At 41.2% G+C, this 25,559-nt stretch overlaps 1 protein-coding gene across 1 annotated transcript; it reads left to right on the forward strand.

The window, feature by feature from the left end:
• Positions 1-3,865: 3,865 nt before the first annotated feature.
• LOC131244197 (uncharacterized) lies at positions 3,866-24,983 on the forward strand. Its single transcript, XM_058243843.1, has 2 exons — positions 3,866-4,381; positions 24,213-24,983. Exons 1-2 carry the CDS (start codon positions 3,866-3,868, stop codon positions 24,981-24,983), a joined length of 1,287 nt encoding a protein of 428 aa, XP_058099826.1.
• The last annotated feature ends 576 nt before the right edge of the window (positions 24,984-25,559 follow it).

Here is a 25,559-nt window from a genome sequence, read left to right on the forward strand (position 1 = left end):
GCCATGAACCTTCTCTTATCAAGGTATGAAATTTCCTAATTTTTTCTTTTTTTCTTTTCTTTCTTGAATTTCTTGACTGGAAATATTTTGCTAAAACAACGTTCCATACTTTCTGAACATACGCACTGTGAATAAGCAACCAACTCTTTTCTGCTAATGTGCACATGATGCACCAAGTGGGGATCACCATACCTCTATGCTGAAGGTGGTCCATAGTAAGGTTCTTGTCAAAAAATGCAAGCCATCAAAATCAATGCTGTGGACCACCATATCTGCGAATTGAGATTGCACACCAAGGGGACGTATGCAAACATCTCCATGGTTAGGCTTAGAGAAGACCAGACATGAGTACAATCAAGAGAGTTTTTGCACCAACTTGGTATGTGGCTCATATTGCACTCAATTGCATGTGTGGCTGTCAATGGGTATTTGATGAATCCAACTCAATGTTAATACATCTGGGTCTCATTTATGGGACCCATTAAGCAATTGGGACTGGTTCAGGTCTCAACTTTAGGACCTGATTAAAAATCAGGTCTAGGTACTGTCCAGTTTGGGTCTAGGTGGTTTTAATAGTAAATTATATATTTTTTGTATGCATTTATTATTCTAATAAAAGAAATTTCACTTCTAGCACTTTATTTTTTTGGTTGAATGTCATATCATCTCTTTCATTAGATTGGTTTTGGTCTAATCTTTCAATCATTCTCTAACTGTTAAAAGGAAATAAATTTCCATCTGGAGTTGGTTATGAGTGTAGTTTTCTATGTAACTGTTAAAAGGAAATCAATTTCCCCCTCTTTTGGTGACTCAAACAGAAGAAGCCATCAAGAAGCCATCTCATAATTGAGGTTTTGTTATAACCTGTGTTATTTTCTAAGTGCACATGTTTTCATTAGTATATTTATATTTTTACCAATCTGTATTTTCTTTTAAGCTTTGATTTCTCGGGTGGTATACTCTCAGGAGTTTCAGCACGCGTCAAGGGTTTGAGCACCTATAGGTGGTGAAATTCCACTAGCGTGAGTGTGTGGGGTGTGTGCGCGTGTATAAAAAATCAAAAAATGAAAGGGTATATCTAATTTATGGGATATATGTCTTCAAATTTTGAGGATGTGTTGCAAGAAGAAAACCTTTACTTAATTACTGAGGTAAGTTGCTGATTTTTTTTTTATTTTTTATTTTTCTGTTGATGAAGTATATTAAACAGCATGATTTAGGTCTTCATCAAGTTGCTGATATAGTTACATTTGTTGCCAGGCTATTATCATTTTGCAGAAATATTTTAGACCAATGAAATTTTAATATGACTGAAATGGACGGACAGCTGGAGGAAGCTGGTTGTCTTCATTTTCATTTTCTAAAATTTTGTTTGTCTTTTGCTTTTTGAACATGCATAGAATCCTATAAGGAATTGGGAAAATACAGACCAATCTTAGACTTCTTAGTGACATTCTATCTGGTTGTAAACAGGGGCACCTTCTGTGATTTGAGGCTTCATCTCATCATCAATAATGCCAGGTTTGCTCTTTTAAGTCACTAGATAAAACACCCATATTCACTCTACAACTGTCATTACTGTCTGATTGCTACACCCTTTGTGTATTCCAGATCATATAAATAATGGGCCATATTCAAATATTGCATCAATTACAAAAGTAGATATAACATTTACATACCAATTCATGCATTAATTTTGAATTCTTTCCTCTCTAGCTTTTCTTAATATACTGATGAAGGCATTGCCTTCTTTTATTGTGATTGGTTCATATTTAAAGATCCTTCTGGTGTTGTTGTTACAACCCAAGCTGAAAATGTAAAGATTCTTCTTTTGTGGGTCACAGATATCTGATGTGGTTGATGAGGAAGTCTGCAAGCTGGATGAAAAGTTCAAGGGAGTCATGTTCGAGTTCGTGTTCTTGGCTTTAGGCATCTATAAGGATTAACAATGGATGTTTTAAAGGTAACCTAGTTTATTTTCCCCTAGAATAGCAAAAAGTGAGTTTGGTCCGGTCCCATCCACTATTGGTCCATTAGATCAGCAGTTTGGATTATCTACATGGGCCCCACTTCTCCAAAATCAATGGTCATAGTATTACTCTAAAAATAATTTATATTTTTGTTTTGTTTTTTGTCTATTTTCTGATTTAGACCTTGAATCTTATCTTTTTTGTTTTTGTGTGTGTATGTAGTGTCTCTAATTGTCTTACAAATTCCCTGCTTTATTTTCAAACAGGTGACACTAGCACACTTCCTCTTCTCTGCCATTATTATATTATGTCAAGGTAAATTCAAAACAGATCTGTGTTTTACATGTCACAGCCACTTAGAACACAATGAATGGTGATTTGGAGTGTGAGCTAATTTTAATTGCTAACTAACTGGTGCCGAAGCCTTTTAATGCTACACAGTTCACCAAAGATCAACAGAAGAAACTAGTCTGTTGGAAACAATGGCAATCATTGGCAACAAGGAGATCATTGACATTAACCAAGGTATGTTAGCTGTTTAGACTGGTGTGAAAAAAAAAAAACTAGCATACATGTGGGTTACCTTTTCTTTTCTTCTCTCTCTTTTTAAAAAAAAAAAAAAAACTTTTTGATAAGAAAGATTTTCTCTATGGCTACGGATTGTCGGTGGCCATAATCTCTATAGCTACGGATTTAACCCATAGCAAAATTTTAAAGAGTTGATACGGTACCAATTGCCAGTACTGGGCTAGTCATCTTCAGCTACGGATTATATCCGTAGCTTTTGACAACGTAGCGGCGGCCAGCACAACCGTCAGTAAATGTCCTGACCGCTGGTAAAGCCTTTACCGACTGAGGCTTTACCGGCTGTTAACTGACCGCGGGCAAAGAATTTGTGGGCGGTTTTATGGGTCTTTGCCGGCGGTTTTGAGCGCCGGTAATTGCCAGTTTTCTTGTAGTGATTATACGATAGCTTACCGTTCATACCGTGGTTCCACCGAGATATGAATCAGACCAAACCTTTTGTGGGCAACGAAGATCTCAGCTTACACGCGCACGCACCCCGTTTTCACTCGGCCACATCGAGGGAGGTCAATGCGCCTCCGGTTTAATTCGAGTAAATGTATTCCACGTGTACCGTTTATCTCGGAAACGGATTGGCTACTCCCCTGCCACCACCCCGGTGGCTGATGTTCGGTGTTCTATGGGCCCCACCATGATATATGTGTTTCATCCATTCCGTGCATCCATTTTTACAGCTTGATCCCAAAAATGAGACGGATATATATCTCAGGTGGACCACACCACAGGAAACAATAGTTATTGGATATCCACCATTAAAATACTCTTAAGGCCCACTGTACTGTTTATTTGACATCCAATCTGTTGATTAGGTGATAAAGATACAGATGAATGTAAAAAACAAAGATCAAATCGATTCAAAACTTTTACGGCCCCCAAAAAGTTTTTAATGGTCGACGTTCATTTAACACTGTTTACTGTAATATGGTCCACTTGACAGTGGGATATACTCATTTTTTGTCTGATACCATAAAATGATCTATAAAAATATATGGACGGAATGGATGAAATAAATACATCATGGCGGGGCCCACAGAGCACCGACCATCAGCCATTGGCTGTTGGCAGGGCGAATAGCCAATCCGTTTCCGTTTCTCTCAAGCGGCCAGAGTGGCTAATAACTCCACCATTCATCCTCGCATCAAAACCACCCTCCTCACGCAAAACTCGTCGCTTCATTCGACTCTCTCTCTCTCTCTCTCTCTCTCTCTCTCTCTCTCTAAAAAGCACCCATGAAGAAGAAGAAGAAGAGCAGGAAGAGGAAAGAAGAAGCGCAGGATGAGGAGAAGACACAGAACAACAATGGAAAAAAGATGTCCTTACGATGGACTACGGAAGTTGGCTGGCGCCTATCTTTCCTTCTCTTCATCCCTCTCCCTCTCCTCCTCCTCTTCCTCTCCTCCATCGCCAACCCCTTCTCCTCTTCTTCTCTCAAAACCATCTTCCAGAACAAATCCCACCCATTCCCTTCTCCTCGCCCTTCTCTCCCCCCTTTCCCTCATCCCCATGCACGACCCGACCATCTCCAACTCGTCCGACTCAAGAAGAGGAAGGCCGAGTTGGATCGCTCCCGAATTGCTATCTGCCTCGTCGGTGGGGCACGGCGGTTCGAGCTTACTGGGCCATCCATCGTGGAGAACCTCCTCAAGGTTTATAGCAATTCGGATCTGTTCTTGCACAGCCCGCTGGATGGTGGGGCCTACAAGTTCTCGATCCTCGAGGACACGCCGAGGATTGCAGCGGTTCGGATCTTCGTGCCCGAGCACGTGAACGAGACGGATGCGCAAGCCAGGGTCCTAACCGCGAGCGGCTCCCCCAACGGCATCCAGGTGCGGTTCCATTTCAAGCGTTTCATTTTCTTCCAATTAAATGCGGTGCTTCTCCCGCTCGAGAATGGGGAGTTTCTTTGATACTCTGGCTGCGTATAACGCTTGATACGCAGGTACATAGAAATGGTGCACGTGGCATATATTAACTCAAATTAGATTGAGTAAATTGTAGAACCATCTGGCGCTAAGTTACCGTCAAAAACTAGGATTGGTTGAATAATCCTAAACACTAATCGGTAGGGATGGGACTGGATGCCCTGGTCCCCACTTTGATGTATCTGTTTTATATCTATGCTGTTCATCTGCTTTTCCAGCTTATTTTAAGGCATGAGCTAAAAAATGAAGTAGATCCAAGCTGAAGTGGGCCACACCAAAGGAAACAGGGAAGATAATGACTCCCACCATTGAAACCTTCCTAGGGCCGGCTGGAATGTTTATTTTCCATCTAACCTGTTGATAAGGTCACAGCAACGAAAGAAAGCTACATATATCATCTTGATCCAAAACTTTTGTGGCCCAAAAAAGTTCTAATGTTGCCTGTTCAATCACTAAAGCTTCCTACGTGTGGTCCACCTGAGCTTTCGATATCTTCTTTTTTTGGGCCAATGCATTAAAATGAACTGTAAAAACAGATGAACGGTATGGATAAAACATATACATTACGGTGGGCCCCAAGGCGCTGGTGTTGGTCGCCACCCAATCTACTTCTTTTTAACCGTACAGTAACTATCCAGAAATCTAATCATTAGATTACCACTTGAGTAACGATTTATTATTATTATTATTATTTTTTAAATGATACATCAAAATTCTCACCTATAATTTGGACGGTTTAGTTTAAATTATTTGGATGCCCAAGTCTGTAACTTCTTACCGCCTGCGTATCATTAGTCATACTCTATCATAATATCAAACTATTTAAAGCTAGAAATACGAAATATTCACTCGCGCCTGTAATTTGTCTAGCACGTCCGAGCCGTGGGAAAGGTGGACCGTTAACGGACTGAATACTTGGGTTTTCAGTTCGTGTAAGGGAGGTTTATGGTTCCTTCTCCAGCCATTGTTTCGCTGCATCTTGCCATTTATGGATCGTGCCTAACTAATCTTATTAATAGGAAATCATATCCTAGGACGCGTGGGCTCTGAATAGATGGTTAGGGGGCGTTTGGGGCATGGTATTAAATGAGATTAGGTGGGATAGAATTGCATTTCGTTCAGCACAATTCCATTCAACATTTGGAGAGGACGGGAAAGGTCGAGATTAATTAGGTGGGATGGAATTGCATTTGATACTATGTTGGATTTTCGTGGATTTTGAAATCTAATAAATATGTGAGCCCTGCATTGATGTACGAGTTACGAGTTACACAGTATGCAATCTGCGTCCCACATGACCATGGGCTCCACTTGTAAAATCGGAAAGTCGCTGTATGTATCGTCAGGCCCACTGGATGTTGTACATGTTACGTATGAGACCCTGATGCAATCTAAGCATCATGTGACCTCACCATAGAAGCGTTCTATGGGGCCACCATGTTTTATCTATTCGTTCATATATATATATATATATATATATATAGAGAGAGAGAGAGAGAGAGAGAGAGAGAGAGAGAGAGAGAGAGAGAGAGAGAGAGGAATGATAATATGAGGTGACCTCATGGGAACTTCCCATGAAGCCGAGTTGTATAGGGCCCACCGTGACATGTGTTGAACATCAACACCATCAATCAGATGTACCATTCCATGGTGGCTCACATTCTTAAAAATACAGACAATCCATGATTTGGGTGGGCCACACCACATACAACAGTTGAGAGGGGTTATCCTCCCATTAAAATCTTGATAATCATTTATTGGGCCCACAGAGATGTGGCTCACAAATCCAGCCCATCCATTATGTGTGTCCCACTAGGATGAGAGGTCATACAAAGTTTGAGTCACATTCAAAACTCATGTAAGCCCCACCAAGTGCTTTTATATGTTTCAGGCATGTCTTCACATTGTTTTAAATATATTGAACCACCTGAGTTCTTCTGTATAAGGCTGATTTTTGGGATATCCCATAACCTAAAGGTGATCCATCAAATGCATGGTGTTGATGTTTGACACACATCACGGTGGGCCCCACACAGCTCGAACTCATGGGAAGTTCCCATAAGGTCAACCTCTAAGTACCATTTCCCACACACACATGTATGTGTGTGTGAAATGGTACTATGTGGTCCACATCATGGGAACTTCGCATGAAGTCGAGCTGTGTGGGGCCCACTATGATGCATGTCAAACATCTATCCCACCAGTTATATGCAACATTCCATGATGGGCCTCGGGCTTAAAAATCAAGTCAATCCATGACTCATGTGGGCCACACCACATACAAAAGTTGAGAGGGGATACCCTCCCATTAAAACATTCATAATCATATGTTGGGCCCACCGAGTTGTGGTTCACAAATCCAGCCCATCCACTATGTGTGTCTCACTTGGATGAGGGGTCAGACCAAGTTTCAAATGCATCCAAATTTTAGATGGGCCCCTCCAAGTGCTTTTATATGTTTTAGGCATGTCTTCACGTGATTTTAGATAGTATGGCCCACTGAGTTCCGTATATGGATGATTTTTGGGAAATCCCATAATTTAAAAGGGACTCATCAAATGCATGGTGTTGATGTTCGACACGCATCACGATGGGGCCCACTCAGCTCGACCTCATGGGAAGTTCCCATGAGGTCGTGTGTGTGTGTGTGGATCCAACCCGATCTGATGAATCCGACCCGATCCGATTCGAACCGAAGGCCAGAATCGAGTCGGATCGAGTTGACCCAGTCAGATCTGATCATAAATCAGATCGAGTTTGGATCAATGGTCAATCCAGACCGATCCGATCTGGAATCCAATCTGATCTGATTCGATCCGCGCAATGTTCATTCAACACTGTTTCCTGTAATGTTGTCCACTTGAGATTGGGATATACCTCAATTTTGGTTTAATACCATAAAATGATCTAGAAAAATAGATGGACGGCATGGATAAAATAAATACATCATGGTGGGGTCCACAGAGCACCGACTGGCTGGTGGCAGGGGGAGTAAGCAATCCGTCCTCTCACCCGTGGCTCAAGGTGCATCGAGCACCGAGCTTTAACGGACGCAGATTTCAACTGAAAGCCATACACAAGAAGTTCTTGCGTGGGATGCTAGGTGGGTCCCACCATGATGTTTGTGATAAATCCACACCATCCATCCGTTTTAGGAGCTCATTTTAGGACATGCGGCTAAAAATGAAGTGTATCCAAAACTCAAGTGACCCTTACAAGAGGAAACAGTGTAGATTCAGTGACCACCGTTTGAAACATTCGCACGGACACAGAGTTTAAAAACAGCTTTGGATCCACCTATTTTTTGGTATCTTATCCTAAAATGAGCTTTCACAGCTGATGGACGGCGTGGAATTCTTACAAATATCATGTGAGCCCACATAGCATCCTAATGCAGCCCTTGCAGGAAATCCTCTTCCTAATAATAATAATAATAATAATAAAGCCGAACGTGGATGGGCAGGTGTACCACGCACAAGGCCAGCCATTCTGGTGGATTGACGTCAAGAAGTTCCATGGGTCCCATCATGAGGTATGTGTTATATCCAAACCGTCCATCCATTTGGCAGGCTCATCTTCAGGCTTGAGATGAAAAATAAGATAGATCTAAAGATCAAGTGGACCACACTACAAAAAGCAGTGGGGGTTGAATGTCTACCATTAAAACGCTTTTAGGGTCACAGAAGATTCAATCCGAACCATACCCAATCCGATCCAACTCGGTTTCCCTGACCGAGTCAGACTCGGTTCGGGTCAGGCCAGTAGTATAAAGGATCGGATTGAGTCAGAGGACCCGAACTCGGTCCTGGATCGGATCAAGTTCGGGCCAGGCATTGAAAATTTTGGACCGAGTCGAGTTGAGTCCAATCCTGTCCGACTAGACTCGATGCCCACCTCTACTTGCGAACTAGTCTGGTCTTAATGTGTGGCCAGTTGAAGTGGGCCTTATGGTGATGTTTAAGTGAAATCCAACTCGCTCACCAAATGAGTTGCTCCATTTTAACCATACGAGTCCAAAATTTAGCGTCACCTGCGATTTCGTTTGGCCATTCAAAGGAAATTAGGTGATCTTAAGCATGGTTGCCGTCCTTTCAAGGATAAAGTCACGTTTTCAAAACAACTGGCTAAAAGTTCTCTGTCATCAATGCCTTTGTTTAGTAGTCCATTTAAAGTCAGCCGTAAACGTGGACCCACCACGATATGTGTTAAATATTCACCCCAACCGTCCATTTTGCCGGCTCATTTCACCACATTGCCCAAAAAATGACCCAACTCCAAATTTTTTGAGTACCACATCACAGGAAACAATGGTGATTATACTCCAGCCATTAAAAACTTCCTAGGGCCCATCATAATGTTTATTTTGCATCCATCCAAGCCGATAGATACCACACTAAAATTTAGGGCACGAGCCCAAAACTCAGCCACATCCATTATATAGGTGGGCCATACTAAAGGAAAATAGTTTGGAGGGTAATCGCCATTTCATACACTATTTTTAATGTTGTGGAATTTTTCAAACCGCTTTTTCAGCTCTAAACCTAAATTTAAGTCATTCACCTTATAGTCAGGGATTTTGGAAATGCATGACAATGGCAACACACACCACCTGTCAAAAAATTTGACTAATATTCAGTAACCAGATAGGAAGCCTACCACAGTGAGGCTCCACGAACCTTTCACCACGTGATGTGAAGATTCTATGGGGGCCATCTTGATATATGTGATTTATCAACACCATCCATCCATTTTTCAGCACATTTTAGGACATGAACCTAAAATTGAAGGATATCCAAAGCTCAAGTGGACCATACCAAAGAATGTAACGAGGATAATGAGTCCACTGTTGAAAATTTTCTAGGGCCCACACTTGTTTATTTCTCATCCACCTTGTTAATAAGGTCACATGGAACTGGATAAATGGAAAACACAAATATCAGCTTAAATCAATACTTCCGTAGACCCCGAGAAGTTTTCAACTGTAGTCATGATCAATTCCCATTGTCTACTGTGGGGTAGTCCACTTGAACTTTGGATATACTTCAATTTTGGTCTTAAACCTAAAATGATATGGAAAAATAGGTGTATGGCATGGATAAAACATATACATCATGGTGGACACTATAAAGTTTTCACACTCTGTAAAGGGTGGTGAGTGCCTCACCACACAATCAATGAACTAGCTTAAAGCTATGTGTTTGTTTGGAAAATAGATCAAGGTGGAGCCCACCTGAATCATGATAGTGTAGATTTTTGGACCCTATGTCTAATGCGGGATGCTGCATCTGATGCCCGGAGTAGATTTTACATACACATCGTGGTGGGGCCCACCTGAATGGGTTAACAAACCTGACCCTAGATAGCTTATTTACGGTCTGGTGCGCAAGAGACCAATCCTCTCTCTCTCTCTCTCTCTCTCTCTCTCTCTCTCTCTCTCTCTCTCTTATATATATATATATATATATATATATATATATGAAAAGGTACTATGAGGTCAACCCCATGGGAGTTGTGTGGGCCCCACCATGATGTGTGTCGAACATCAGCATCATGAGTCAGATGCAACATTCCATGGTGGCCCACATTAAAAATCAAGTCAATCCATGGCTTGGGTGGGCCACACCACATACAACAGTTGAGAGTAGAGGTGTACACGAGTTGAACCGAGTCGAGCTGGGCACAACTCAACTCGGCTCAGTCACTTGCTAACCCCAGCTCAAACTCGGCTCGGCTCGGTCCTCGAGCCTGACTAGCTAGCTCGGCTCGGTTTGGTCAACAACTCGGGCCAGTTCGAGCCAAGTTCAAGCCAAGATCGAGCCGAGTTCACCTGTGCAACATTTTCACAAACACATGGACTACGCCTTCAAAATCTCACTGTATGCAAAACAACATCAGTGGTTTTGCAGGTATTTCATCAAACACCTTTTAAGCAACATAAAAATCAAGAAAAAAAAATGGTATTTGTTTCATATACATACCTTCCTTACCACCACCCATACTTCGTTGAGTCATTTCATCAAACACTCGGTGAACAACATTAATATCAAAGTAACTGAGTTACTGAACTGGTTTGATCCGAGTTCGATTCGAGTTGGGTTCAAATGGAGTCAAGTCGAGCTCAGGCAAGTTCGAACTCGGTTCAAAAATTTTTCGAGCTGAAAAACTCAACTTGACTCAGACCGAGTTGAATTGCACCTTTTCGAGTCAAGTCAAGCAAGCTAACCAAACTAACTCAATTCGTGTACGGCCCTAGTTGAGAGGGGTTATCTTTCCATTAAAATATTCATAATTATTTATTGGACCCACCGAGATGTGGTTTACAAATCCAGCCCATCAATTGTGTGTGTCCCATTAGGATGAGGGCTCATACAAAGTTTCAACTCCATCCAAAATTCAAGTGGGCCCCACCAAGTGATTTTATATATTTTATATATGTCTTGACATAGTTTTAGATGGTATGGCCCACCTAAGTTCCGTATACGGCAGATTTTTGGTATATCCTATAACCTAAAGGAAACCTGTCAAATGCACGGTGCTGATGTTCGACACACATCACGGTGGGGTCCACACAGCTCGACCTCATGGGAAGTTCCCATGAGGTCGATCTCATAGTACCATTTCCCATATATATATATAGAGAGAGAGAGAGAGAGAGAGAGAGAGAGAGAGAGAGTCATGCTCCCCTACGCACCTACGCACGTACGCACCTTTACACACGTGCCATGGGTGTCTAATCGAACGGTCCATGTGATGCGTAATCCCATAAAACCTTATATTCTCCTCTCCCACTGTTTTCCTTTTTGTGGCCTAGCAAATCACAAATCAGTCAGATTTTTTGTACCGTACGATTCAATTGATATCATGGACCGAATTGTCGGAGTGGATCACATGAACACATCATGATGAGGCTCACTTACAGCATACTTGTTGAAGTTGGCATAACCGGTGGTAATTTGGTGTGTAAGAGGTCTCTGCGGTAGGGTGCGCAGGAGACTATTACCGTGTGTGTGTGTGTGTTATATATATATATATATATATATATATATATATATATATATATATATATATCAACTAGTTCGACCGTTCAGATATACCACACGATTAAAAACAATCTAGAAGGAATGCTTTTCCTGAAAACTGTTTCTCTTGATATGGCCCCACTTGAATCATTTATAAGCCTTCGTTTTAGTCATCAGGCCTAGAATCTGGTGTGGAATCCAATGGTTGGAATAGATTTCACATGCTTATCACGGTGAGCCTGGTAACAATCAAGGGTGGGTGTCTCTCCCAACTGTTTCTAGTATGGCCACGGCCTGATTTTTTTACATGGACCCAGCACAGGATTACACATCGAATGATTGGAGTATATTTCGTGGTACGCATCACGGTAGGCCCTGTGCAAATATAAAGGGTGGACCTTTTGGACGGTTGGTTCCCAAAAATGTCCGACATTCCCGAGATTGGTGCGGGAATTGGATCAGTGTTACCTGGTAACGAGGGTGCTTGCCTGACTGTGGTGCCCACCTTCGTGTATGCGCTGTATATCCACGCCATCCAACAGTTTTTACACATCATTTCAGTGTATGATTTTAAAAATGAAGTAGATCCAAATTTTAAGTGGATCCCACCAAGGAAAAGAGTAGACATTGAATACCCACCATTAAAAACTTCCCAGGGCCTATCATAATGTTTTGTAGGTCCCACCATGATGTATGTGTTGTATCTACACAGTCCGTTCATTTGAAGAGAACGTTTTATAACATGAGACAAAGAATGAGGCAGATCCAAAGCTCAAGTGCACCCCACTACAAAAAACAATGGGAACGCCTACGCTTGAAAACATCTCGAGGCCACAAAAGTTTTTGATGAAGCTGATATTTGTGTTTTACCTTACTCCATATCTGCGTTAACTCATCATGGTGAGCTGTATAAAGGTTTCAACAATGGGCGTCATCGTTCCCACTGTTTTATGTGGGGGGTTCACTTGAGCTTTGGATATACTTCATTCTTTGACTCATGCCTTAAAATGATCTCTCCAAACGGATGAATGGTGTGGATACAACACATACATCATGGTAGGGCTCACAGAATGTGGTGACATTATTTCAGCGGTTAATCCGCGACTGCCAGCATTATAAGCATTAACTACCGCCTTAAATTAAGCCTAATAGTAGTTTGTGATACTACATGTATTCCCACCTTCAATTTTTTTATATGCCTAACCTGGTATATATATACGTGGGATCCACTCGGAGCATTAGATGTATAATCAAGTAATAGGTATAGTGCCAATAAATCAAGATAATACGTAATTCAGATGGACCACACCAATGAGAATAACTAAGAGGGAGACATGCACCCTTGATTTTTACAAGCCCATCATGACGAAACTGTGAAATCTATTCCAACCATTAGATGCCACACCAAAAGTAAGCCTAAGTCTCAGATCATACATGTTTCATGTGAGCCACATTAAGAGAAACTGTTTGGAGGGTGAACCTTTCCATGTACACTGATTCCAATCGTGTGGTCCTCTTGAACTAACTATGCAGATAAATTTTGAGACCTTGATCTAACACGGAGTGACATACTTAATGATTGGGGTTGATTTTACATTAACACTATGATGGGCCCACCCAAGCCATGGCTGCTTTTCCATGCTAAAATGAAATTAGTCTGTAATAAAAGTAGGGCTGTACACAAGTCAAGTTAGCTCGAAAAGCTCGCTCGGCTTGGCTCGATCTAGCTTGACGTGATTCGACTCGAATGATGACTCAAGGAAAGCCAAGCTTCATATAACGCAGCTCGTTTTGAAAACAAGCCAAGTTTGAACATAGTAGAGCTTGACTCGACTCGATTCGAACCCGACTTGGCTTGAAGCTCGAGCTCGGCTCAACTCAAATATATATTATATTATATTATATTAATATATATTATATTTAAAAATTAAAACTTAAACCATAGTCTACCAGTCCGTCCCTTTCTTACCATTTTCCTTCCTTACCTAACTCATCGGGCTTGAGCTCCTCTCTCTCTCTCTCTCTCTCTCTGTTACTCGCCCGAGCTTGACTCAACGTCTGCCCAACTTAAAACCGATGGACTATATATATATATATATATATATATATATATATATAATATATATATATATATATATATATATATATATATATATATATACGGAAATGCTCACCTGCAAACCAATTCGTACGTACTACGTACGAACTTTTTTGAGAACCCATCCTACGTGATGTGGATCCAAAATCTGAACCGTTCATGTGAAGCAGCACCTCGTGAAACCCCCGCGTCCAACTTTTACTTTGATCTAAAACTTTGATGGCCCATGAAAAATGAAAACAGTTTCCTCCCTTGATTTGCGTTTCTCTTTGCTATGGCCCACCAGAATTTTAGATAAGGGTGAAAATTTGTCACATGAGGTTTCATGGGATTCCGCATCACATGAACTGTTCAGATTAGACACACATGACACGTGTACAAAGGTGCGCACGTGTGTAGGTGCGCAGGGGAGCATGACTCTATATATATATATATATATATATATATATATATATATATATATATATATATATATATATATATATATATATATATTAGTAATTGAATATTTGATTTGGGGTTTGGGTTAGTTCGGTCAAGTTGTTGAGTTGTGTCAGGTGCAGGTTGGGTGTTAGGTTGGCTCGGGTTGGGAGCAGGCTCGACTCGACTCATGGTAAGCTCGCCTCAACTTAATCCACTAGCTCGCCTCGAGCTCGACTTGACTCGAGGTAAGCTCACCTCAACTTAATCCACTAGCTCGCCTCGAGCTCGACTTGACTCGAGGTAAGCTCACCTCAACTTAATCTACTAGCTCGCCTCGATTTTGACTCGAAAGGTTTGGCAAACAAGCCAATGTCCAATGGTAAGCTCGAGGCCTAGTTTGGGCTTGAGCTCGAACTCGAGGAGAGCACGGACAAGCCAAGCCAAGTTTGACCCACCTTGACTCGACTCGGCTCGATGTACAGCCCTAAATGGAAGCATGTACTTACATTAATCAAGAAGAAATTTTTCATTAAATGCATAGCTAGTTGGACGAAAATGTAATGTGTGTGTTGGAAATGGTTTTATCCCCACTGTGATGTGTGTCGATCATCAACATCGTGCATTTGATGGGTCCCCTTTAAATTATGAGATATCCCAAAAATTAGTAATATGTGAAACTTAGGTAGGCTGTATCGTCTAAAATAATGTGAAGACATGCCTAAAACATATAAAAGCACTTGGTGACGCCCACCTAAAATTTGGATGTGTCTGAAACTTGGTCTGACCCCTCATCCAAGTGGGACACACATAATGGATGGCTTGGATTTGTGAACCACATCTCAATGGGCCCAACAAATGATTATGAATGTTTTAATGGGAGGGTAACCCCTCTCAACTTTTATATGTGGTGTGGCCCACACAAGTCATGGATTGACTTCATTTTTAAGCCCTAGGCCCACCATGGAATGGTGCATCTGACTGATGGGGTAGATGTTCAACATACATCACGATGGGCCCACAAAGCTTGATCTCTTGGGAAGTTTCCATGAGGTCGACCTTATAGTACCATTTCCCATTTATATATATGTGTGTGTGTGTGGGCCCCACCATGATGTGGGTCAAACATCAATACTGTGCATTTAATGGGGAACTTAAGTTAGTCATACCATCTAAAACCATATGAAGACATGCCTAAAACATAAAAAAGCACTTGGTGGAGGCCACTTGAATTTTGGATGCCCTGAAACTTAGTCTGACCCCTCATCCAAGTGGGACACACACAATGAATGGATTGGATTTTGAACCGCATCTCTGTGGGGCCAATAAATTATTATGAATGTTTTAATGGGAGGATAACCCCTCTCAACTGTTGCATGAGATGTGGCCCACCCGAGTCATGGATTGATTTGATGTTTAAGCCCATGGTCCACCATGGAATGGCATATCCGACTAATGGTCTTGATGTTCGACACACATCACGGTGGGGCCCACATAGCTCAACCCCATGGGAAGTTTCTATGAGACGGACCTCATAGTTCGTGTGTGTGTGTGTGTGTGTGTGTGTGTGTGTGTGTGTAATTATTTTAGGGTATGATTTCAAAAATGAGGTAGATCAAAGACTTAAGTTGACCATATAAAAACTCATCTTGGGGAAGAAGTTTTGAATCAAGCTGACATTTGTGTTTTCCCTTGGTGTAGGTCTATGTGACCTTGTGAACAGGTTGGATGGCAAATAAATATTGAGGTGAGCCTTAGGAAGGTTTCAACCATGGGTGTCATTGTTATGGTTGCTTCCTTTTGGTGTGGTCCAATTGAACCTTTGATCTACTCACTTGTGGTTTCATACCCTAAAATGCTAAAATTGATATGCTAAAACAGATGAGTTGAGTGGATAAACCCATGCATCATGGTGGCCCATATAGCACCTGTGTAGACCGATTTCTGTCCAAGCAGGGTAGGACGCAATCGACCGTCCATTGGCCCAGCAGTCGGAAATTATGGACCATATTATAGTGCATCAATTTAGCATCACTGTCCATTGGCCCACCTGATTATTAGAACAGCCTCATTTAAGAGACAAAGCCATGCATCGACCTTGTGGACTTCCACAATTCTACCAAGCCTTGAACATTCCTCGTACATTTATGGCAATCCAGAACGTCCAAATCGTTAAACCCAGTGGTACTAAGTACATCTCGAAAATTACACACAAGGAAGCGTTTGGGGGAGCGGATTGGATACTGAACGCTTCAGTGGCCAAAACGCTACTGAAGTGATGTGGCAAAACGCCATTGGTTAGATACTAATGGCATATTCCCTATGTATAAATGCTACTCCGTTATATCCGTTAACGGATTTTTCTCCGTCTCCGCCGTGCACCCACTCGGCCGTGAAATCGGATTGTCATACTGAGAAAATTCAGTTGGACCCACCGTGCATTTATGTGATTTATCCACACCTTTCATCTATTTTTCCATCTAATTTTAGGCATTGAGCCCAAAATTGGAGCTTATAAAAATCTCAAGTGAACCATACCAAAGGAAACTGTGGAAATAATGTTTTCCACCGTTGAAACCTTTCCAGGCCCCACAGTGATGTTTATTTTTCATCCAAACTGTTCAAAGGATCAAAAAACATGGATGAAGGTAAAAAAAAATATATAATCTTGATCGATAACTTCTGTGGCTCCCAAGAATTTTTCAACAGTATAAATTCAATTCACACTGTTTCCTTAGGTGTGGTTGATTTTAGCCTTTTATATGCTTAGGTTTTGAGCTAAGGCCCTGAAATTATCTTTTAAAATGGATGGACAGACCAGATAAAATACATAAATCACGGTGGGGTCCGTCCACGTAGTTTACTCAGTACGCAATCCCCTTCCCTTCGCTAGGTAAACTACACGTACATTTTATCTAGACGGGGAAGTTCCTGGAACCCAGGTGGGGCCCACTGTGATGTTTTTGAGAAACTCTCCCATTCCATCCGTTTTTTGATTTCATTTCAAGACATGATGCCAAAAATAAACCATATCCAAAGCTCAAGTGCGCCGTTCTAAAGGAAAATGTGGTCAGGGAAATTCCTACCGTTAAAATCTATCTGGGTTCGACAATGATGTTCACAAGCCATCCGTACTGTTAATAACTTCATTTCTATTGGGATGAACTAAAATAAAAAAATATTAGCATGACTCAAAACTTCTGTGGCCCATGAATATTTTAACCGTCGAGGCTCAATTATCTTGTTTTTGGCCTCCTTGAGCTCTAGAAACGGTTCATTTTTAGCTTCATGTTCTGAATTGAACTAAAAAAAAGGATTGGACAGAGGGTTTTTGACAAACATCACGGCTGGCCTCACCTGGGTTCGCGGTGTAACTTACTGTGAAAGTCTTTGGCAGGAAATCCACGTCCTTTTTTTCTCAAGATAAACAGTTACCCGTGTGTGGCCAAGTACGTTAGCGGCCTAAACGGAAAAGCATCCACTAACGGATCTCTCCGTTGGAAGAGCATTTATTAGAAGGAAACAGCTTATTGGCATCCACCGATCCCATTCTGCCAGGTAACTTTAGTAGCCAAGAGGCTACTGAAGCGTTCAGTATCCAAGCCACTCCCGAAGTCCACGTCACTTCAGAAGCCTTTATGCTTGATGCTTCTTAACCATTAAAGGGCTGCCGAAGTATTGAAAATTTTCTCAAAGATGGGCGGCGTGGCAGATGTCTCGCTGCATGCGTCTCTGCCACGGAGCATGCATTGCGCCAGGGCTGTCTCAGCAATCACTGGGATAACTGACCCGGATTGGGTTGGCAGGTGATGTATGTGGGTCCACTTTGAGTTATGTCTTTTATCCATGCAGCCCATCTATTTTGGTCAGATGATGTTAATGCATAGGCCAAAAATGAGTCTCATCCAAGGCTCAAGTAGAGCACACCAAGGGAAGCAGCGGTGGTAATGATGCCTAATGTCAAAATCTTCCTACGACCTGCCATAATAATATTTATTTGTAATCCAATGTGTTCATTAAGATCACAAAGACTTGGATGGAGGGAAAACCCAAATATCAGATTGATCCCAACTTGTACAACTCTCGATAAGTTTTAAATGGTGGGTGTTTAATCCCCAACTACTTGGTCCACGTGAGCCTTATATCTACTTCATTATATTATTGGCTCTTACTTTAAAATGATTGGGCAAAATGATAGACAGCGTAGATAAAGCACATACATCACGGTGGGCTTCACATAGCCCTGCTAAGATTGAGCCTGCTCAATCCAAACAAGGGAAGTTGATTGGCTGGAGACATCCTGGGACCATCATGGTGGGAATTGATTGGTGCATATTTTGCTATAGACTAATCCTTTGATTGGGCAATGTGCTAAAGATGGACTCTCATAGCAACACATGGCTAAATCAAATTCCACCAAAATAGGTCACTAGTGATTCAGTCATTAGGGAATTCACTTTGTGAATGTACGTCCATTTGAGAGTTTGACACATGAATAACAAGCTTGACCTTACTAGAGACAGCCCAATTTTCGGTCCCCACACACACATGTAAAAAAGTTGAACTACATGAGGATGATCACACATGAAAATTAGGACAATCCACTCATTAAGTTGGCCACATTAATACACTAAGTCATAACATTGATGTTTTATCCTCCTATGGAAGGAACATCTTAACTTTCATGTCTATGACCATGATTGTATGGCTTACCTTTGTATATATATAACATGCTACATATGACACACATACATAGAGGAATGCTCACCAGTGCATGAGATTTCACGAGAACTCGTGAGAACCTTTTTAGAATCATCTCTCACTACGAGCGCAAAATCTGAACCTTGCACGTGATGTAGCACACCATGAAATCCTTGGAGCATGACTTTCATCCGATCTAAAACTTTGATAGCCCATGGTAAAGGGAAACAATTTCTTCCCTTGGTTTGTCTCTCTTTTTCCATAGCCCACCAAAGTTTTGGATAAGGGTAAAAGTTGGCTCCGAAATTTTCATTGGGTGCTATCACGGAGATGAGTTCTGAAAAGGTTCTCATAAGAACTATATATATAGAGAGAGAGAGAGGGGAATGCTCAGCTGCGCACCAATTTTCATGAGCTCTCTTTAGAACTTATTTTTGGAGATGTGAGCCCAAAATTTGAGCCGTCCACCTGATGCACCACCCCATGAAACCCCTAGGATCTAACTTTTATTCTGATCCAAAACTTTGGTAGGCCATGATGAAAGAGAGAAAAATCAAGGGAGGAAACTATTTCCTTTTGCCATGGACCACCAAAGTTTTAGATCAAGGTAAAAGTTGAGCCCTAGGAGTTTCATGGGGTGGTGCATCAGGTGGACGGCTCAGATTTTCGATTCATATCCCCCAAAATAAGTTCTAAGGAGAGCTCATGAGAACTGGTGTGCAACTCAGCATTCCTCTCTCTCTCTCTCTCTCTCTCTCTCTCTCTCTCTATATATATATATATATATATATATATATATATATATGGAAAAGTTCTATTTGGTCAAGCTCATTGGAACTCCCCATGAGGTTGAGCTGTGTGGGCCCCATCATGACGTGTGTCGAACATCTACCCCATCAGTGAGATAAACCATTCTATAGTGGGCCTCAGGCTTAAAAATTAAGTCAATCTGTGACTTGTGTGGGCCACACCACATACAAATGTTGAGAGTGGTTACCCTCCATTAAAACATTCATAATCATTTTTTGGGCCCACCGAGATGTGGTTCACAAATCCGGCTCATCCATTATGTGTGTTCCACTTGGATGAGGGGTCAGACCAAGTTTTAGACACATCCAAATTTCAGGTGGGCCCCACCAAGTGCTTTTATATGTTTTAGGCATGTCTTCCTATGATTTTAAATGGTATAGCCCACCGAAGTTCCGTATACAGTTGATTTTTGGGATATCTCATAATTTAAAGGGGACCCATCAAATGCATGGTGTTGATGTTCGACATACATCATGGTGGGGCCCACACAACTCAACCTCATGGGGGGTTCTCATGAGCTCGACCATATAAAACCTTTTTTCCCATATATATATATATATATATATATATATATATATATTATCAGCGACACACCTTCTTATGTGAGCACCCATGCGCACTGTAGTACACGTGTCATGGGCACAAAATTTCAACAGACCATGTTATGTGGCACCCCAGAAACCTCACAAGCCCAATTTTCAGCCCGATACAAAACTCTAGTGGGTCTTGAAAAAGGAAATAGTTTTCTCCATTGGTTTTGCATTTTCCTTTGCCATGGCCCACCAGGGTTATAGATCAGGCTGAAAATTGGACTTGTAAGGTTTCTGGGGTGCATTGACACTACTGTATATGGAAATGGTACTATGCCCTCTACTGCATACAACCCTTATAATAAGGTGAGTCGTGTTTTCTCATCATCCGTTAGATGATAAATATTTTTTAAAAATAAATTACGATAGTTGAAATAAAGAAGGAAACCGGAGAAACCGGCATTAGGTGAAAATTAATCGGCACCCATTACCACTATGAGGCAAAGAAATAATCAGCACCCATTACCACTGTGAGGCGGATATTTTATTTTGCTAAAGCCTTTCCAAGGGACTTCCACACCATCATCACTTACTATAAAAACTATTTATTGGATAATTCCGAGGAGCTTACTTCTTCAGTTGATTTTTGTTTATCGAATTTTGTTTGCTAACTCTTTACTGGGTCACAATGGTCTTCCCATTAAAAGCCCTGCTTGGTTTGGCCCACGATCCCTGGATTACAATTCCCAGCTAAACGACTCTTGAATTTTGAGAGCATGAATTTGCATCCTTGGTTTTCTAACCTAATCATAGGCACTCCTGAAAATCTTAGATTTCAATTTCAACCAAATTTCAAATTCATAAAAAGAACCTTTTTTAAATCTTAAAAAAAAAAAAAAAGAAAAAGAAAAAAAAAAGAACCATTTGTTATAAAATTTAGCATTTCAAATCATATCAGAATATCATAATTATCCTCTCCTTTTTTTTTTTTTTTTAATGCATTCACACTCATTCAAATCATTAAATATTTTCACATGCAATCATTAATATTTTACTAAAAAATGACAATTACCTAAAAAGAAATATGAACTTTTACTTCAATTATGAAAATAGTGAGTCACTGTTGGGGGAAACTTGGTGCTTAGAATTGCCTTATTTTCAAGTTATAACAAAATCTTACAATGGGCTCAATAGAATGAGTATCTTACGTATTGTAAATAGCATGTGATATTAAATTTTTTTAAATAATTTACTTCATTAAATTTATTATCTTATGAATATATACAAAATAATTCTAATTATTTTAAATAATTTACCTTATTAAATTTATTATTTTATGAATATATACAAAATAAATTCAATAATTTCTAAAGTCAAAATAAAAGTTTCCAAACCTAATTTTTAAATTTCAAAATTTCAAAAATGTAGGCTACTAAATATAACTTAATATCCAAGGTCTAAAATTTAGGATTTGAAACCATTCTGCGAAACGACACCTGATCATCGCATAGGTAGGCCACAGTTTAAAAAGTGAGTGAATGCCCCTATCTGCTTGACAAGTGTTAATCGTACCATTTTATAAGAGGTTTGTGGGCCATCGCTGCTTTCTTTACTTTCCTTCTGTTTTGTTTTGTTTTGTTTTGTTTTTGGTTTTTTTTTGTTTTTTTTTTTGTTTTTTTTTTTTTTTTTGTTTTTTTTTGTACATTTCTTATCATCGATGCTGTGGGCAAGGAAGTCTGCATGGTGAGCTTCCTTTTATATATAGACCCTTCACTTCACCGTCCATATATCAGTGGGCCGAATTTCCTAAAGCAGGGATCATGATTCAGCTAGCTTGGATAGAGAGAACACTTGCGCTCTGAAATAATCACAGCCCGAAACTCTTTCTGATTTTAAAATTAAACAGGGGAATGAAAGAATCAAAATATTTAAAAACAATCTCTCAACACTACACATGCAATGATGATACGTCAATCAGGTCCATCCATCTACCAGGCCCAAACTTCGATGACTTATAGTTTGATAAATGACGCAGGGGAGGACGTGAGGTCGAGCACCATCTTCCTCAAGGGAATAACTACTCTGAATCTACGGAGCTTCTCTGGACTCCTCACAGAGACTTCTCGAATCCAAGAGGCAAGAAAGCAAGAAAATAGAAATAAATTTTAATAATTCGAAATTTAATTGATGAATGAATAAAAATGAGTTCACAATCCTTTAAATAGGTGTACTAAGCAATGACAAAGAAATCAGAATCAAACTACAACTAAAACTCCTAGAATTCGCGACTTACTATAAATAGTAAACTTACTATTTATAGACGATCATGAGTCTACTAGTGCGCAAGGTTTTTAGCCAAAAATAGTAAGTGTCCTATTTGGCTTCACCAAACCGTTCTCCTAATTATTCTAAGCTCTTTTCACGTTGGGCGCAACTCCTAAAGCCCGACGGATGAAGAGTTATAATCAAACTAAAACTTACTATTTATAGTAAAAACGAAATTAAAACAGGAAAACGACCGTCGATCAAGGGGTTTTTCGCAATTCCGGGCTGCGCAACCCGGCGTAGCAGGGTTGGTTGGCTAAAGTAGCTCGTTCTACCCCAAAATCATATATTTTACGTCAGATATGCCCGATCTAAGGTCCGATGATCCGGATTACTTCTGTCGTCGACCGGGCCTTGTCCATCCATCTACCAGGCCCAAACTTCGATGACTTATAGTTTGATAAAGATATTTAATCCATTCATTCATCTGTCAGTGGCCCTCAAAGCAACAAAGATATCTAATCCATCCCCACCAAAGTGCAGGAGCTCATGATATATCAACCTCCTATCAATGGTGGAGAGATGGACGCAGATTTCTTAAAACTCGTAGTACAAAGCCCGTGTATGCTCAGTTTTTCTTTCTCATTTATTGTATCAACTCAGGTTAAAGCTTATAGAAATTTACACCCTTAGACACAAAACCGATTGAATGCCTATTATTAATACCTTCACGGGATACAAAGAGCATCTTGATTAGGCTGATATTTGTGAATTCCCTTTGTCATGGTGGGAGTCAACTTAGGAACAGGTTAGACGACACAAAAGGGCGTTTTTGGTCCTTGGAGTTGAATGAATGGTATTGAATTGTATTAGATGGGATTAACATCATTGTTGCCATGGCATTCTAGCCATAAAAATTTTGGTATGCAAAACACCGGATTAAGCAAAATCATGTTTGGTGGAGTATAAAATTGTAGTCAACGGACTACATTCAAAAAAAGATGTCGTTAACTTGTACACATATATAACCAGATGTTACGTGTAAATGGTGTATATGGAAGGCCGGCATGGATAAACCCATGCATCAATGTGGGGGCCACATGTGTAGTAGATTTCAAAATTCACATAAATCCTACAGGGACCAACTGGAATTCCATGGGACTAAACGCAATTCTATCCCCACCTAATCCCAATCTTTCCCATTCTCTCCGTATGGGAAACGGATTGGCTACTCCCCTGACACCATCCCCGTGGCTGGTGGTCGGTGCTCTATGGCCCCACAATGATATATGTATTTCATCCATTCCATTCATCTATTTTTAAAGATCATTTTAGGGCTTTATCCCAAAAATGAGAGGAATATCAATATCAAGTGGACCACACCACAGGAAAACAATAGCGATTGGATACCCATCATTTAAATCCTACTAAGGCCCACTTTACCGTTTATTTGACATCCAAGCTGTTGATTAGGTCATAAAGACCCAGATGAAGGGAAAAAACAAAGATCAGCTTGATCCAATACTTTTATGGGCCCCAAAAAGTTTTTAATGGTTGACATTCATTTAACACTGTTTCCTGTAATATGGTCCACTTGAGATAGGGATATACCTCACCTTTTTTGTGTAATGCCATAAAATGATCTAGAAAAATAGATGGATGGCATTGATGTAACACATACATCATGGTGGGGCTCACAGAGCACCGACCATCAGCCATTGGCTGGTGGCGGGGGGAGTAGCCAATCCGTTTCCCTCCAAATGCATGCTGGTGGTCCAGTGCAATTCCATCCAGCATTTAAAGAGGATGAGAAGGTTTCAACGGTGTAGGCATTCTTGGGTGGTGTAGCTCACTTGAATATTTGTTCTGATGTTGTTTGCTTCTCGTGGCAGGGGCTGCTGCAATATTTCAACCTGGTGGAAGGCTGCCTGTCCATGATAACGGCCTACCAAACCCGCCACAACTTTACCTACGATTGGGTGGTCCGCACCAGAGTAGACGGCTACTGGTCCGCACCCCTCTCCCCTGACAGCTTCATCCCCTCCAAGTACATCCTTCCATCTGGCTCTCAATACGGGGGCCTCAACGACCGTTTAGGAATAGGCGACCTCCCCACCTCCCGCGCTGCCCTTTCTCGCCTCTCCCTCATCCCTTCCCTTGACGCCGCGGGCTACCGTAAACTCAACTCCGAGACCGCCTTCATGGCCCAGCTCTCCACTCAGCGGATCCACTACCAGTTCACCCGGTTGCCCTTCTGCGTCCTCAGCGACCGCACTTACGGCTTCCCTCCTGCGAAGTTCGGTGTGCCGGTGGCATCCATCGGGAGCCCGGGCCCGCTCAGCGGGGCCAAGTGCCGGCCGTGTACGGCTGTATGTGTGGGGCCCTGCGTTGCTGACGTTGCGGGGAGCTTGAATCGAAAGTGGAGCTGGACGGAGTGGGAGAACGGGAGCCTGGAGCTGTGTGACGCGCATGGGCCGTGGGAGAGAGGGTGGGAGGGGATCTTCGATCGGATCGCGGGTCCAAAGCTCACGGCCGTTAGGAAGCGGGTCGGGGCGATGGGGATGGCACAGTGCGTTGCGAATATGGAGAAGATGAGGCGACGGACCGAAAGGTGGGACGCTCCACCGTCCATGGAGATTTGCATGTTGGGGTTGGGAGGGTAGAATCATCTTCTCCTGTCCTAGATTAATGTGGATGGAGATGGTTAAGGTTCTTCGATATGTTGGGTATGGTTGAACTTTTGTAGGTGGAGGGACCATGCCCTGCCTTATTTTCTTGGTCTTAACCATGAATGGAAGAAAAATCCTACACTTGGTCATGTTGTACCATGTTAGGTAGAGTTCCAATGACCGAGGGGCAAGTAACGGAGTGAAGGGAAATGCGGATTACGTCTAATGTGCTCTCGATGTAGAGTTCTTTACCATGGATGAAGAAGCATCATGAATGGGTAACACATTTGGGATTACTGTGAAAAGTAAACATTCCTACCATAGTTATGCTCATTTGGATGTTTGTAATTAAAATATATTGAAATTTAAATCATATTATAAATGAAATTAATGTAAATTGGTATTTTCAGATGTGTTTGGATGCTTATTATTAGAGTACATTGGAAATAAAAAAGAAAAAAAAAATTGTGTTTGGATGCTTGTTATTAGAGTACATTGGAAATAAAAAAATAAAAAATAAAAAAATTGTGTTTGGATGCTTATAATTTAAATGCATTAAGTAAATTAATT

The sequence above is a fragment of the Magnolia sinica genome, chromosome 4 (assembly GCF_029962835.1).
Source record: "Magnolia sinica isolate HGM2019 chromosome 4, MsV1, whole genome shotgun sequence".
Taxonomy (NCBI): Eukaryota; Viridiplantae; Streptophyta; class Magnoliopsida; order Magnoliales; family Magnoliaceae; genus Magnolia; species Magnolia sinica.